The sequence below is a fragment of the Panthera onca genome, chromosome C2 (assembly GCF_046562875.1).
Source record: "Panthera onca isolate mPanOnc1 chromosome C2, mPanOnc1 haplotype 2, whole genome shotgun sequence".
Classification (NCBI taxonomy): domain Eukaryota; kingdom Metazoa; phylum Chordata; class Mammalia; order Carnivora; family Felidae; genus Panthera; species Panthera onca.
Genome location: NC_138347.1, coordinates 91,631,938 through 91,649,708, shown reverse-complemented (window position 1 = coordinate 91,649,708; position 17,771 = coordinate 91,631,938). Strand labels below are relative to the sequence as shown.

The 17,771-nt window shown below is 35.6% G+C and overlaps 1 protein-coding gene across 10 annotated transcripts in view; it reads left to right on the top strand.

The window, feature by feature from the left end:
* Positions 1–17,771, top strand: part of NAALADL2 (N-acetylated alpha-linked acidic dipeptidase like 2) — a 1,341,335-nt gene that overhangs the window by 416,345 nt on the left and 907,219 nt on the right. The window contains exon 1 of one of the 10 annotated variants that reach the window (XM_078432144.1): positions 2,733–2,861. The exons of 8 other annotated variants lie outside the window; for them this stretch is intronic. In XM_078432144.1, coding sequence (XP_078288270.1) covers positions 2,819–2,861 — 43 coding nt within the window. In that variant the 5' untranslated portion in view covers positions 2,733–2,818. Of the gene's footprint in view, positions 1–2,732; positions 2,862–7,684; positions 7,864–17,771 lie in introns of those variants that run through there. One more of the 10 variants, XM_078432145.2, reaches the window with a different exon arrangement.

Sequence of the window (17,771 nt, the reverse complement as noted above, 5' to 3'; positions counted from 1 at the left end):
AAAAGATAATGTTAGAAACACAAAAAGATTATATGGCTGTAGATGTTGTTTTCTCTTAAGTCATCTAAGTGGTTTAAAAAAATGTGTTATCTCAGTCACTCTCATAGATTTTCTTCCCAATATTCCAAAAGTCTTGTTAATTTTATAATTACTATTCCTTTCACCATTCAGTCAAGTTATTTTGGCTAATGCTACCAATGTTATTTGGTTTTGGTATGAGTGCGGGTATGTATATTTTAAATGAATGCATTCATTATTTTTTTTTCGTCTTTCATTTACTTTAATTATTTTTTGGGAGTTCTCATAAATGTCCTAATCCCTTTTTACCTTCCAGTTCTTAATTATTTTCTCTTGCATATAAACCTAAATGGTTACCCCCATTTCTTTTCACTTTTGAAATTTAATTTGGCATTTTTTTCCTACTGGACTATATTTCATCATCTTCTTTGCCAATCTATGTCTTTCTTTTCTTTGAGATCCCTCAATTCACCCTTTCTGATTATGGTAATTTTATTCATCTTTATAACATTTGTTGAAAGAATAATACGAGGTAGGAACTGTGCTACCAAGCACAGTTACAGGGATATAGTGGTGGGCACAGAAAAGGTCTCTTAACACAACAGCTCCTAAGGACAGAAACAAGCAGTACATACAATACAATATAACGTGATAAGAGCCATGGTGAAAGGAAAATTCCAAGTTGTTAAGAAGCATCTGGGAGCATATAGAGGAAGTCTCAACCAAGATTAGGTTGAAGAATAATTCCTGCATATGAATTAGTAAAGCAAAGAGGAAGTGATGAGAGGAGAATTTTCCAGACATATGAGGAGCACAAGAGAAAGAGAGTGAATGAGTAAGTGAATGCATGGCATTTTATACGTATTGAAGCTATTTCAGTATAATTGAGTATACATTTATGTTACTTTCTGGGCAGCTACAAGCACTTTTGGGGGTTCTGGTGTTTTTATGTTTTTCCTCTGCCTTAGAATAGGACTTCTTTATTCTACTTTCAATGTAACTTCACACATTCCATAATTCAACTTGTGGATAAGAGGTGCTTTATACTGGTTATTGACTAATTTTAGGTGCCTGGGACAGGTATGTTAATACATTTCCAAGTTGTTATAATGAGGGAGGATTGATATGTGTGTTTCTCCTGTTATGGGGGAAGTCAGAATGTGATGATTATGGTTTTATTGGAAAACATTCAATTTCCAGTTATATTTGGTAAAGTATGTAGCAAAATATATACATTATGCAATTGTAGTAGGCAAAAGACTACTCTATTCTGGAATGAACCACAACTTAGATTTTAATCAGAGGTTTTGTCATTTATCATGAGAGAATGGAGCTTAGACAGTAAATGTTCCAGATCATTTTATAGATGAAGAAACTGAGACCCAGAGAAGTAATGACAAAAATGTAAATTAACTGTGATGAGGATTTTTTTATGTCACGTTTGTTTTTATTGCTAATATTTTTGAGAGTAACTATTCTAGTTGTTTACCTTTCTGTTTACATAACTTATATAATCAATGTTTTCATTAATAAGCTAGCAAACATGGTATACAGATTCTTCTCAAATTGAAAATTAAAGAACCATTAAAGGAGAAGATGTTTGAACCTTGGGCTTTTTTTAAATTAGTCTGAACAAAGCTAAAATTTTTAAGAAATTCTGGAGGGAGAAGTTAGAGATTGTCTTTTGTTCTAGATGCCTTATGGGAGACAGAGCTTAAATAAATTGATTTACTTTTGTGATGTACTTCCTCTCTCACTTTTACAAATGAGTAAAGATAATCTCTGATTTGTTGCTTATCTTTGCTAGAGCTTATTTTTTGTTTGAAGCACAATAGTTTAAATTAATACTCATTCTGTTCCTGGTAAAAAGGCAATGCAAATACCAGTATCCTTTTACAAATGAGGACCTTGAGGCGCTCCAAGATTGGATTGTATCACATTTTAAAGATCTCTCAGTTAATAAGTAGGACAGCTGGCTTCAGGACATAGTGACATCAGTGCTCTACTTGGGCACTCTTTCCACTTGTCAGAGGGAGGAAGGACAAGGGAAGAGAAAGAAGGAAGAAGATGAAAGGAAAAGGAAGAAAAGGAGGGGAGGAGGGAAAATATTGCCTCTATTGTGTTTATCATCTGCCATTCAGTGTTTAGCACATACATTATTGCTTTCAGTCTTCATAAGAACCTTTGGAAATAGATACCATCCCCATTTTACAGTTGAGCAAACTGAGATTCAAAGAAGTTCTAGCCCCCTCTTATAGTTCCACAGCTAGTACTAAAGATACTCCAAAGACTGTCTTTCCACCACTGCACAAAACTGATTCATTCCCATGCTGTTCATTATGTCTCTGTATTTTTTTAAACGAACATTGCAAAATTCACTTTAATTTTTTTTTTTTTATTTCTATAAGAGAAACAGGTCAGGAGAACTAAAAAACAAACAAAACTCTGGCCCTGCACCATGGTGTGTTGGTAGTATTGACATTCAGGGAAAATGTAAATACGTTTCTAGACTAAAGTGAAAGTAGAGAATTAGAAGTCAATATCAAAACTAAAACAAAGCCACATTTTGTGAAGCACACATTAATAGCAGTACATTGGATCAAAGGATGTGATCTCATTTCATAGTAAAACAGGTCCTGCAAGCCCAGGTAACTCAGGAAGCAGAATGGTAATTATTCACAGAAGAAAGCAGGTAGTATACTGTTACAATACTACAGTAGAAAGTCAGAAGGTCACAAAGCTTGCAGGGTAACTGACACAATTTGAAACTGCTTGGCCCCCTTTAAAAAGAAATAATAAAATGGGAGAGAATGAAGCAAGTTTACCTAACACATCTTTGCAAGGTAAGTGCCAACAGTCTTTGAAATGTTTCCAATCCGAAATTTAAGCAGTTTCTGTTACAAAGTGTTCGTGTGTGTGTGTGTGTGTGTGTGTGTGTGTGTACACGTGCACACGCACACATGTGTGTGAGTGTGTGTGTGCATGTGTGTATGCCTGCCTGTGCCCCTGCCGAGTTTCAGGGTGTGCTTTGAGTGTGAGGAAAAGAGGTGGCAAATTTTCTAGTTTCAAAAGAAGCTGGCTGTCTCTTGAGCTCAAAAACTCAACCAACACAGAAACCCAAATTTGGTGGAGAGTAGGAAAAGTCTTATCTTTACTCTCCAATGTAATGCTGGAGAAATGGTGTGACCGACTTGTCGTGCATTTTCATGCTAGATCTTTACCAACATTGACGAATATTGTTTTAATTTTATCTCTTCTTATGGACTTTTTATTTGTAATCAACTTTTGCCATTTCTGGGATTTACCAGCTAAGTGTCTTTGTATTAATATACTAATCTAACCATTTTTTTAAGGTAGAAAACAGGATCTCAAAGGAGAGCCTATCAGTTAGGGAGAGGGGATTTATTTTACAGGTCTTACTTAATCAGATACCTTTGTCCTTTGAAGGGATTGGCTTTGTTGACATTGGCTTGACTGGGCTTCTATGGTTAGCCTTGTTGATAGAAACAATACAAGGTGGCTCACACATTTCACTTTTTTGAGTGAGAAAAGGTCCTTCTTAAAAACAAATAAAAACTTGACATAATGCTTATTTGTTGCTATGATTTCTAGTAGTCTACTGTTGTCTGAATTATTTGTCACCTTTACAAGAGACATTTTGATCAAGATATTTTTTAAATCTACTAATAACATTTTTATTTGTTTAGTTATGTCTTGTGAAGCTACCATCAAGAAATCCCTAAACCACCCAGTTTTCTATTTAGGGCATTTAATTGAACATGACTACATGAAATAAAACATATATGAGAATCAGATGATCATAGACACGCCTGGTCATAAAAGTGTAGTGTTCATTTTCTAAAGTTAAATTACCTTCCAGAATGCCTGTGTTTCTTTTCTTTATTTCCTTTAATCCCTTATCCACTAAATCTGCTCAAGAATCCCAGAATTTTATTGTTATTTCTGTATGTTTCCTAAAAAAACATTTTGTTAAATGCTGCATATATAATGCTATTAACAAGCATTTTTAAAGATGAATTAAAAAAGTTATGTAGTACAGTCTATTGAGGAAAAACAACAAGCTAAAATACTTATTTAGCATAATTCTATGAAATTATTTATTCATTTATTTATATATGTTTTATGGAGAAAATCATATGCACGTGATTATAACGTATACTTTGTCTCTGTAATGTCTTCCCTTGGAAAGATATGTGGGAAGTATTTAGGTTGTTAATGTTGTTCATGTAATAATTATTTTGTGTAAAATATCTTTAACTATTTGGCAACCACGTGAAGAGGCTATTCCAGGCTGTGCAGGTAAATCACCTGTATGTACAGGTGTACCTGCAGGTACATCAGAGATTGCAATAAACTGAGGAGTAACCGGGCTTTGTCTCTCTTTGTGTCAGGATCATGAGTAATATTTACTTCTTATTTTAAAGTTCAAGAATGTGTATAGATTTTCTGTTGTTGTTTTTTTTTCTCTTTTCTCTGGCAGTTTTATGTATGTTATGTTTCTGGTAATATGTTCCACTGTAAAAGGGTGAGTATAAATGCACACACACACACACACACTTTCAGAATGAATAATCAGTATATATCAGGAAAATGCATAAAATTGTAAACAAGAGCTATAATAAATCATTTGAATGTTATGGTTTGAGGTAGAAAATCAAGTACCTTGATTCACAAACCTCCTGTAGCCAAGGAATGCTTGTGAGGTCAGTTCTATCTCGATTTTCCCCTGTGAGCTCTATGAAAGCTTTTCAGTGAGCTTTTGCATTGTTCTGAGTTGAAATGTTTCCTTGGTAGATCTACAAATAGTTCACATCCATCTTCTTGGAGTATTGAAATGCTTCTACCTTAAAGAAGTTGCATTTGCCATATAATTATTAAGTAAATTTAGTAATCAGGAGAGAGTTAATGATAAGTGAAGGTACTTCAGTTGTTGGCTTTAAATTATTTTTGGATTTTTTTTTTTGTAATTATAAAGGAAAGTACTCTGGGGATAATTTGCAACTTGATGTGTGTAGAAGTAAGAGATTTTGATAAGTTTAATATCTTATAAAACAAATCAAAATAGATTCTGGAATCTTCATTTATCGAATGCTCTAACATCATTCGGTTGTCTGTGCAATACCTTGTCACAATCTCAGCTTGAGTTTAAAAATTATTGAAGTAAATGAAAAAGGAATTTTGAAATGTTTAATATTGTCTTTGACTTAGCAGTCTTTATGAACAGATTCTGAACTTCTCTGAAATAATACTAATTATTGTCAGCTCGGCTTACAGATGATCAGAATAGAAATGAAATTTCTATCAGAATACAAATTTAATAGAAATGACTGTATTCAAATTAATGTCATTGTGCATTAAACATATGGATGATTTAATTTTTTTGGTTATGAAGATAATAAGTAATAGTAGATTATCCTTAGAATTCCATCATGTGCTTTGAATAGTGGTTTTCTAATGCCGTGTGGCTAGACTGTGACCATGTCTACTCACAACTTGGAGGGCTAGCCATAGACATTGTCAAAGATTATTCATTTTAGTGCTATTTCCTGTAAGTTTTACACCCTGGTAGCCAGGTAAGGGTACACTTTACAACCTGTAAGCTATCAGCAGCTATGGTATTAGGAACCTATTTTTTCCCAAATGAAAGTGAAGTTGTTCCAAGGTTATCTTCAGCTTCATGTGAACAGATCTCAATTATTTTTTTTCCAACATAAAAAACAATCTCTTCATTTCAGTCCCAATGAAAAGTAACCCTACAGAGAATAATGTAAAATTTTATATGAGAAGGCTCATAATATTCTCAAGATTCATAAAATAGAATTATTTAGGATAGGATAAAATGCTAGATTTCTTTCTTCTTATTTTTGAAAATATAAATAAGATATAATATGGCAACAGGAATGGGAGCAAATGCTTTTCGAGCATTGTATTTGCTGAGGAAAGGAAGCAACATTCCCTTGTGTAATACCTGCAGACTCACATGTCCCACTGAGTAGCACGTGGTAAATCTGTGATAGTAGTGAAAGGCCATGACTGGAAGGACAGGAGGGTGACGACTTCCTCCTAGGCAGGCAGCTCCCTGGAAAATTCCTTAGGCTAAGATTTTTCCAGAGGCTACCCTTGGACATAAAAATGCCCCTTACCTGTATTCCCTGTCAGGAAGGACATGCATTTTCTATTACAGGGTTATTAGCAACAGGCAGAGCAGACCCTAGTAGGAATTGTAAGAGAGGGAAAGAATCTGTCACTATCCAGCTGTGTCCCTTATCCGATGAGTCCCCCCTCCCTCAGAAACTCAGTCCACATGAGCTTTTTCCATTTTATTTCCCTCCTATTCCTCCTTGGTCAAAGCATGTCTAAGGCCACCTGCCTCTTTGTGAAGGATATGATATACAAATTCATTTTTGGAATTATTTAAATAAAAGGTATCTCTGAGTTCAAGGCTGAGACAATCTTGAGAGAGATTTCTTTGAGTGGGGGTCTCCCCTGGACTGTCCAACACACACTTGTAACTCTGGAAGTCTACTTACATGTTTTTGAGCATCTTCTAATTATAGCTTCCCTTCCTACACCAGTTCTTAGTTTTCTAGATCTAGAAAACCGCTATTCTACAGGCCACAAAAGACTAGAGCTATGGGGAAAAATGTTTCAAAGTCCAGAAGAGTTGACTAGACCCTGTGAAATCCAAGGCCAGTTCTAAAGAACAATCAGCAGAAAAGAGAGGACTTTTCAGCAAGCCACTGAAGGAGAATTTGGCCATCAGAGTTAGGGGAGAAAAAAATTTGTAGAATATTAACATTTTCAAGGTACCAGGGAGCTTAAAGGGCCTCAAGTCCAATATTGTTACGTTGTAGAGTTAGCAAACAGATCCTATGAAGGCAAGAAAAGTACCCTTGCTATCTCAGAAGCAGTTGCCAGAACCCAGGTCTCCACTCTTGCTGCCCAGAGCCTATAATTTAATAGAGGAATTTGGCACATTACATTCTGGAGGCATTTACTTTCCTATTTCAAAAGGGGATATCAGGGTTATGAATGCTTTCAATATTGACACCTTTTAGAAAGGTGTCTATAGTTATGGCCCAGAAAGAATTGTCCAGTATTCAGCCATGTTATTATGAGACTGGTCCATCCAGGCTTGGAATTTTTCTGGACTCCATTAAAGTTACATTGGTTTTTAAGACATTTACTTGACTTTCACCACAGCCCAGAGGCATCAGCATGAAAGTCCAGACACACATGCATTGAATGTATCATGTTTCTTACGATTCAGACAGTTTTTTAGAAATTATACATATTCTACTGAGCTACGAAAAGAAGAAAAATATCTAGGCAAGAAGGTGCCTTAGTGTCTGTGCTTCTAAATTGCAGCCGGAGGGCAGCAGTACTGTGTACCCTGACCTGTTATACTGGTTTGGTGTGCATGTTTACCTTCTGTGGTGGAAAAAGTATCTCTGCATTCATCATCGTAAACCATGCCTGTGAGTGCCTTGAAATCTTTCTAAAACCCCAAAGAGGACTAACCAGTTTAGGACTGCTCCTTCCCAGTCTACAGAACTTTCACAGCATTTTTAAGCAGGAAAAGTGTAAGAAGCTGTTGTTTAACCTGTGTTCCAGAAGGAAGGCTTTCACTAGCTCTAATTGATAGGTTGGAACACTTGAAGACCTGAGACATTTTGGAGTTGAAATTTACATATTAAGGCAACAGGGCGTTTTGGAGTTGGAACTCGCAGAAGCTCTGCTGAAGAGACCTTATTTTCTAAGGATAAATTTGAGCACATTTGGAGCAAGTAAAACTGCAGAAAATGTCAAGGCATGAAATCCCAGGTGAGTCTGACCTAAATGGGTTAGGCAAGGGTGCCTGGGAAGATGGCTGGGGGATTTTTCCCAGAGAGAGAATCCCTGGAGGAGGCAATGAGATTAGAAGATGAACTCTGAAATAATGTGTAAGAAACAGTTAATGAAAGCAGCATAACTGAGCTGAGGAGCACTTTTTTTCTTGTCTTTCTAAATGGATATAAGATCTTTGCTTTACTAGAAATAAAACAGCAAGCAATGTACTTGAATGGAACATTAGATAAAGGTGGTTAAAAACATGTACTCAGTTAAAACCTGCTGCTGGGGGAAAGGCCAATTCTCAAACACTTTGAAATTTAGAGTTTGTTCCTGGACTTTTAAATGTTCTGAAAAGCACGGTTTAAGCTCCTTTGATTTAAATGATATTTTATGGCACTGCAATTATTTTAAAGGGAAACATTTTAAGTTTCAATTAAAGTCACTATAAAATCTTCTTGAAAAGCAGGTGACACATACCTACAGGATGACTTGATTGTTTAAACATTATTATTAATAACGCAATGAAAATTTTTCCATATATTTAAAAGGTTGGATCTGTCTTTACATCTGTTCCTTTTCTTAAAGAAATAAAACAAAGGGTGCAAGTAATGATCTGATGATTGTACATGTATAAACACCTTATAATTATTACGTTGTATGCCTATTCTCTAGCTTTGGAAAGAGTTAAAACGAATTTGGCTAATTGAGTAGGACAGTAAGCCAGCCTTTTTTTGTATCACAGTTTTTGGGGAGAGGATTAACCAAGCACATACTTGACTTATTATTGCAAGGTATTACACTTGATACATGAGAGAAGAAGAAAAAAATGGGTGACTGACAAGATTGCAAAGAAAACGTGATTAGGATGAAAGCCCTTAAAGGGGTATTGAGCTTCAGTTCGATCCCTCCAGCTTCTAACCTCTCTTCAGGAAAAGTATGTGCAAATAGTTTTATTTGCCAGGGCTATTTTGTTGCTTTATTGATAGATGTTTAACCATCTCCATAGTTGAACACTTGAGAAGGTGCATTCAGAAATACCTGTATAGGGATGTCTGGCTGGCTTAGTTGGTACAGCATGTGACTCTTGATCTTGGGGTCATGAGTTCGAGCCCCACATTGGGCATAGAGCTCACTTTAAGATGCCTTTATAATTTATTGAAATACAATTCACCTGCCCTCTTTAAACCCCTGGTCACTGTAGTGCAAGCTGTCTAGTGTGTACTTAAAAACAAAAAAACAAAAAACACAAAACAACAATAACAACAACAACAAAAATGTGACTTAGAGTATAGTACAAAATCCCATCTACTAAAAAATCCCAAAAGAGAAATATTTTGAAAAGTCAACTTCTGAACTTAATGTAATTCATGTAAATAAGCAAAAGATGTGCGTGTACACCTGTTAAACAATACAATCAACTTCGGTGTGTGACTTCAGACCTTGGTAAATGATTCATTTCTGAGAATTAAAGTCTTGAAACCATCCCATCTCTGTGATTCTCTTGGCTTTTCAAAAGTAAGTTCTTTTGCAAACAAAGTGTGAGACGCAGAGAGAGCTGCTTTCCTCTTTGTTTATGGACCTTTAATGCAATCACAGACAAGTCCTATCTTCCTTTACACTACTGATAAATCTTGAAAAAAATTTTCATCACATCAATATTTTGTTGGTGGCCAATTTCAGAGATGGGAAAAATATATTTTGCCACAAAAGGGGCAAAGTTGCTTCCACTCTTGCCAATTTTTTGTTATTGTTATAATCACAGACAGCTATCTAAGAATTTATAGGGAAACCTAGGAATTTATAGTGAGTTTCATAGAGAAGATATGATGTAAATTGGCTCTGGCAGGTTTGGTAAAGTAGAATATATGGTCAGAAGGAAGAAGGTCTTCCCTGGCAAAATAAACAAAGACAAGGCATAGAAATTATATCCATCCATTTATTTACATGCGTGATTCTCCTCTTATTGGAAACAAAAGAATTTTCAAAACATTAATATTTTGAAATAGGCTACAAATAAGTAAGCATAGCTAACCTTATGAAAAAAATAAGGTTAAAATAACAATTGAAATTTTGTATACAAAATATGTGGCAGAACATTCTATACAGCTACCAAACAGGTCACAAATTTGTTTTCAAGCTTCCTAGCAGACAAAAGAAAGTAAGAAATTGGTTTTAAGATTTATGGTGTTCAAATGATATAAACACATATCACTTATTCAAGGGATGCGTTGAGATGGTGGCAGACATCAGAGTAATTTCTATAGGTGTCAGGGGGCAGGCCTAGCTAGAAGAGAGGGGTTTTATTAGGCAATACTGAGAAATAAAGTTAAGAGTTATAGAGACAGGGGCACCTGGGTGGCTCAGTTGGTTCAGCATCTGACTCTTGATCTCAGCTCAGGTCATGATCTCATGGTTTGTGATCTCTGTCTCTCTCAAGATAAATAGATAAACCTAAAAAAAATAAATAAAACATTATTATTTTCTTTTTGTTCATCCAAATTCCTATTTATTCATATCAAAATTAGAAACTTAAGGCAATATCATTACCTCAGTGCACTTGAGGTTTATAAAATCTTTAAAGAGGGTTTATAATGCTACATAAATATTATTAACACCAGTGTGCTCTCCTCTATTCTTAATCTGTGTTTGTACACCACCTACTCCCCACTCCCCAACCAGATCTGCCACAGATTTGAATGTACTGATTCCTTTAGTTAACCAAAGTAAACATAAAATACCTATATAAAATCCAGTAAAAACTGCAGGGGAGACACTTAAGTAATACCATATGCTTATGTATATATATATGTATTTATACTTATATATATTATGCATATAAGCATAATAATGCTATGCTTATATGCAAGCAGGGGAAGGGCAGAGAGAGGGAGAGAAAGAATCCCAGAGCACAGAGCCAGGGACAGGGTATGAATCCAGGAAACCATGAGATCCTGACCTGAGCTGAAACCAAGAGTCTGTCACTCAATCGACAGAGCCACCCAAGCGTCCCAATAATGTTTTTATTCTTAGGGCTGTGTTCTCATAAGTTGTGGGTTCATATTTTATATTCTTTTCAGTTTACCATTTGCTTTCTGTGGATTTCTTTTAAGCATTATTTTTTTTTCTTGATTAGCAAATATAATATTGTTTATATTTCTAGGAATTTGTAATTACTAAATTATTTTTATTGAAATAGTCTTATGTGACTTGATAACATAACCCACAATAAGATTGGTATTTAGTTAATAAAATGTTCTGGAAAAGTAGTCTTCACATGAAATTTGCATTTACTTATGTTGATTAGATGGTAAATAATTTGTCTTTATAATCACATAAATATAAAGGGGAAAAGAACTAGAATTTATTGGGTGCAAAATCAAGGCAGAGATTTACTAAGCAGATTATTTGAATCTCACAACAGTTTTGGACTTTTCTTTCTCCAACAAACACACCAAACTGAGACCTCTAAGACTCTGTGTATTGGTAGTTCAGGCTAAACTTCCTATGTTTGTTTCTTCCTGTCATTCAGTTATCAGATCAAATGTCATCTCAGTGGTATCTTTTCTATTCTCTCAAACTAGAACAGCCATTCTATCTTAATGGCTGATTTTAATTATTTTCATAGCTCATTGTGAGCCATTTTCTTTTCTCTTTCCTTCTTTCTCTTTGTTTGTTTGTTTGTTTGTTTCTTTCTTTCTTTCTTTCTTTCTTTTGTGTGTGTGTGTATTTTTGTATTGCCTATTTCTTGGCAATACTATGTTTTGTCTCTGAGATGAAAGATCATGGCTGACTTGTTTATTTCTGTATTTCTAGTGCCTGGAGCGACAGCTAACATAATACTGTATTTCAATAAGTATACATTTAATATGCTCAGAAAAAAGAAGATAAAATTCATACTGTTACTTCTGTGTATCTATCTATGCAATTTACATTTATTCTAACATGAAAATTAGTTGAGCATAAAGTAGCAGTCACTTAACATGGTAAATGCAAAATGAAATAAATCAAGACTTAACTAAAAAAAGGCAAATAAAAAAGTCTTAAAATGGACAGAGACATGTTTCTAGAAGAAGAATAATTAACACAGAGTCTATTCTAGGAGATTGGGAGCAGTGTGTTGTCATTCAGTGCTAAAGCACTGGTTCCTTCTCATTTCCTCTAGTTCTGTAACTTGGGTTGGAGTTACCTAGGTGAGCTCTTGAAGAATTTCAGTATGAAATATTGGTTGTGGTGGTAGGGGAAAACATGTATTGCGTGTATACTGTGTGCCAGAGGCTGTTGTGAGTGTCTACATATTTAAGATTTACAACCACCCAATGAGAATTATATGCTCAAATGTAAATAATCGTATGACTATATCTTTGTTACAGAAAGAAAGCTGCCTTCTTGCTCAATTTCAAATTCATCTTCATCATTGTCCCTCATCACACAGTAATGGAAAACTGAGTTCATGTCATAATGGTGGGATTTGACAAAAATAAAATGCATTGGAGTGATACTTGAGGTAAAATTGGTGTTTGCTTTATTGAGCGCACAAGAAGGAAGAGCTTGTGGAAAACTAAATTTCTGGCTTAGGTGGCAGAGAGGATCATCCTGTTAGCTGATGTAGGGAATGTAGGACAGGGAACAGTTTAGGAAGAGAAATAGGAGATTGTTTTAAGGAAAATGGCTTCAGGGGCGCCTGGATGACTCAGTCAGTTAAGCATCCAACTTCAGCTCTGGTCATGATCTCATTGTTTGTTGGCTCAAGCCCTGCCTAGGGCTCTGTGCTGACAGCTCAGAGCCTGGAGTCTGCTTCAGATTCTGTGTCTCCCTCTCTCTCTGCCCCTCCCCTGCTCATGCTCTGTCTCTCTCCGTCTCTCAAAAATGAATAAATGTTTAAAAATAAAAAAAAAAAAAAAGAAAATGGCTTCAAGCTACAAGTGTTATATATTGATGAAAGTGTTCAGGACTTAAGTTGCAAAAATGGCAGTAGACCTTGGGAGAGAAAACTAGGATGGAATTAAAGAGTTGGAAATTATTAAAACTTAAGTCATAGATGCCACTGTGAGTAGGTGAGATTATACAAAAAAAATGGATGTTTAAGTAAGAAGGAAAGATGGGTGATAAAAAACAGTAACCTCTGAAATCTGAGCAGAAATGAAAGAAACAGAGATGGAGTCATGGGACAAAAAGAAGATACAGATGACAGTGTTTTCAGGGAAGTGCATTGTGGGGACTACCCTGTAAAATAGTGAAAAATATCAAACATCAGAATAGTCACAGGGTGATTCAAATTCAGAATGAAGGTGGGGTAAGAGGAAGAAACAATTGGAGAATTATCAAGCATGAGGTAAAAAGAAAAGACGAAGTCACAAAGTCAGCCTGTAGGAGCTGGAAGGAGATTGTGCTGTGGGAAAGGGGCATGATTGAGCTGGGGCGTGGGAGAAGAGTGGGGAAGAGTGAACGAAGGATGTAGTTCCATTGCAACAGTTCTATGAATAGATATCATTTTCACTTTTCACAAATGAGGAAGCAGTGTCAGGGGAGAAGGTGAAGGGGCTAAAATAAGGGTGTGTCTGATGAAGATGAGGACTTGGTCTTTTTAGAGTAACTTTAAAGAGCAGGAGGGCAACTTTCTACACAGAAGACTAAGAAGACAGATCTGCTGAGTTATAGAGTGGAGTGGCTGATGGAGCTTATGCCAAATGGACTGCATCTTTGCAATAAAGGATGAGTTCATCCAGCAGTTAGGGTGGGGCTGTGTGTGGGGTATTGATTCCATGAAAGAAAAATAAAAAGTCTGGCTAGAGAGGCTGGGAGATAGTGTCAGTGAATATGGGAATGCAACAGGGAAAAAAAAAATGCTGGCTGATTATTAAGCCAGTTTTCATAGAGAACTGAGTGTGTGTTATTGGCTTGTCTGCAGAATTAGAGATTGTTATTCTGGAAGATTTACACTTTAAAACATGTAGCACCACCCAGTAAGCCTACTCCAGCTATTGTTTTCAGATTGCATGCCCCTGGACTATAGCAGAACTAGAAGGAGTACATGTTATTACAAAATCATCAAGCTTTTTAAAAACAACGGAATACCCAGGCTTCACTGCCAATAAGCTTTTATAGTGGTATCTTCTCATCTGTGTAACACTTGGAAACTGCCTATATGTAATACTGGCCTTACAGCATGAAATGTAGCAGACCTTTGAGACTATAGGGATTATAGGGACACACTTCCATTTGACTCTGTTTGAAGAAAGCAAAATAAGGTTGGGTCAGTTTTTATCCACTCAAAATTTTTAAGATGCTTACAAATAGAGTTTGTATAATTATGTTATTAACATTGATAATAATGAAAAGGGCAAGTAATACACTTGGACATTTAGTAAATACCAACGAGAGACTAAGCTATGATTTAAATCTAGGATATATCTGACTTCATTGTTTCTTAATCACCACATTCCCAGGTGTACCATTTTAAAAGAGCCACCTTGGGGCGCCTGGGTGGCGCAGTCGGTTGAGCATCCGACTTCAGCCAGGTCACGATCTCGCGGTCCGTGAGTTCGAGCCCCGCGTCGGGCTCTGGGCTGATGGCTCAGAGCCTGGAGCCTGTTTCCGATTCTGTGTCTCCCTCTCTCTCTGCCCCTCCCCCGTTCATGCTCTGTCTCTCTCTGTCCCAAAAATAAATAAAAAACGTTGAAAAAAAAAATTTAAAAGAGCCACCTTTGGGGCACCTGGGTGACTCAGTTGGTTAAACATCCCACTTCGGCTCAGGTCATGATCTCGCTGTTTGTGAGTTTGACCCCCGCATCAGGCTCTGTGCTGACAGTTCACAGCCTGGAGCCTGCTTCGGATTCTGTGTCTCCTCCTCTCTCTGCCCCTCCCACACTCATGCTCTGTCTCCCTCTGTCTCTCAATAATAAATAAACGTTAAAAAAAAATTTAAAGAGCTACCTTTAAAAACAAACAAAACAAAAACACAGGACTGCCCAAGGAATGTTTCAAATTGTTGCCGTTTATATCCATATACAAAAATTAGTGACTCTTAATTTCTATTACTGGAAAAAAATATTTTATTCCCAGTCCATTCTATAACTGATATATCTGTTTTACTATAGGTACTATATTCTGCACAAACTCACTTAACCTCATGTATACAAATAGTGTTTTTCTTTGGGTACATCCTGATTCTTCTTGTCCTACCTACCCACACATCCTTATGATATTTCCATCATACCTGCATTCCTGGCACTTTTATTGAAGGTGATAAAGCTCTGAAGAAGTAGTTTGAAGTAAATGGATTCTACTAAATTCAAGAATGTTTTGACCATTAACCTTCAGCTTGAAGCTTTAGGTGACCACAGACTGGTATAAAGGAATATAGATTTACCTCTACAAAATACACCTTAAAGAGGTTTTTAAACAATTGATGCTTTGCTGATGCAATGGATATTTCCTCTTCAGTGTTTTTAACTTAACAAATTACATGTAAAAGCCATAAACTCCTTTATATTATCCATAAACATAATAAAAAATGTTACACCACATAACTTTGACTCAGTCAATAATTCTAGGCTTAGCCTTAGGGTTTAAAGAGAAAATTATTCCTGTTATACATTTTAATTATGCCATAAACTTTGGGAAATAGCTATTGATCTTCAGCATCTGACATCAGAAAGTTGTTTCTTTCTTGTTCTGTAGCCAGTGAAAGTATGACATACAGACTAAAAGTGAAGAATTCCAGAGGAATCAAAGGTAATACATTCACAATAAAGGATGTTTTTAGTTGCATTTGGGTCACTTAAATGTTAAGAGATGTAAAGATCTCTGAACAACTTTCTGCTGGAAACTGGAAGCACACATGTGAGTTAAGAAATATATTACTTTGTTTTAAGAAAAAGTTATTCTCTAGTGGTACTCTTGATTATCTCTAATATTTTAATACAAAAATAGGAGGGCTTAATTAGGAACTTAAAAAAGTATGTTTAACATTTTCCAAACTTACATAGAGTGATGAATGTTGCAATTACCATTTTAGAAGTAATCATTTCATCATTTTTTGTCCTTGAATCAGTAAAATAGGTAAAAAGTTCCATTCTGTTAAAATTAAACAGACATCTAACATTGATGATGATGATGATGATGATGATGATGATGATAGTTACTATATGTTGAACTTTTATTAGGGGATGGACATCTTTAAACACATTAACTAAATGGCCAGATTTAAGCTTCACATCCACCATGTGAGAATGGGTCTCATTTTCTCCATTTTACAGAAGGGTCAGAGAGATTATGAAAGTCTCCGGAGTATATAGGAACTAGGTGGTAGGGTTGGGATTCAAACCCAAGTCTGTAGGACTCATGTAATGATGGTTTTGGTTAGATATAGGCTTCTTAAGTTGTTATTTTCAGCAAGTTGGAAATTCTTTCAAGTTTAAAACATTTAATGTAAGATTTGTATTTAAATTTAAACATACCAAATTTAGTATTAGGCATTTGTTCATTCAACAAATATTTACGGACATACGATTATATGCCAGATACAGTGTTAAGAGCTTTTGAAGCTAAATTCAATGAGTTGTGGACCACAGTATCTTATAGTCTTTTTTTTTGTGTGTGTGTGTGTAAGTGTGTGTGTGTAACTGTCACCATCACTCTGTCTATATCTCTATATCTATACAGATATATAGATAGAATCACACACAGAGTAGACTATATACTATATAGATATTGGTAATAGACTATATAGATACAGTATATCTATATCTATCTATCTATCTATCTATCTATCTATCTATTGCTTATGGAGCTTCAGAACTCTCTGATAACATTGTAGAATTACTCTCTCTTGAACTTTGTAATCTAATTAAAGGTATGGTCATTTGCTCAGATACTGTGATGCCTTGTGTGGTCAGTTTGGGGGCCTTGGTATCTTTATAACCCCAGCTATTAAGATACTATTTTAAGAACATCAGCAGGGAGTCTATATTGACTTTTCTTGCCACAGGGCACCCCCTACCTTCTCACAGTAGGAACTAATGAGTAGTAATCTTCAGCCATTTCTTCCCTACCCTTTTCTTCCTAACCCACAGTGTAATTAAATCCCTTGGTAAAAGACTCTGTAAAGCATTCCATGTACATAATGCCCTTAATAGTGGCTCTGGATGCAATGGTTTGCACAAATCAATTTCATTTAGCTTTATTTAAAAAAACCTACAACTCAAAATATAATTTTTAAAATACAGAAGTCTATTTCTTTATTAAAAAAGTGCAATTTTCTCAAAAGTATGCTTTAATTTGGAGGCTGTTTTTTTAGCTTCCACTAAAATTTTTGCACATATGGGGGTATAATCTTGTAGGGATATGTTATAGACAGTTAATTTTTAGACATGTCATGTGTAAGCAAAATTTTGAAACCCAAATTTATTTAAATTTTTTTTTTTTTTTTTTTTTTAGAAAGAGAGCAAGAGAGTGCAGGAGCAGGGGAGGGGGCAGACAGAGAGAAAGAGAGAGAGAGAGAATCCCAAGCAGGCTCCACCCTCAGTGTGGAACCGGACATGGGGCTCCATTCCACCACCCTGGGATCATGATCTGAGCAACATCAAGAATTGAATGCCCAGCCAACTGAGCCACCCAGGTGCCCCAGAAACCCAAATTTATTTTTTGTTTAATCTTAACATCGAAGAGAAACCAATGATAGGTGTAGATTGTCTCTCATCCGCATTATAACTTTCTCCAAGGGTATACATTGAGAATTATGTGAAATAAAGTGCCTTAGTCAGTTTAGTGCCTTTGATCAAACATTAGTCATGAGATTTAGGCATTTTATAAAGTTCATGTTTGTAAAGGGAGGTATGGAAATGCTACTATATGCAAGGTACTAATCCTGGCAATATTATTTAAGTTACCTGATTTTA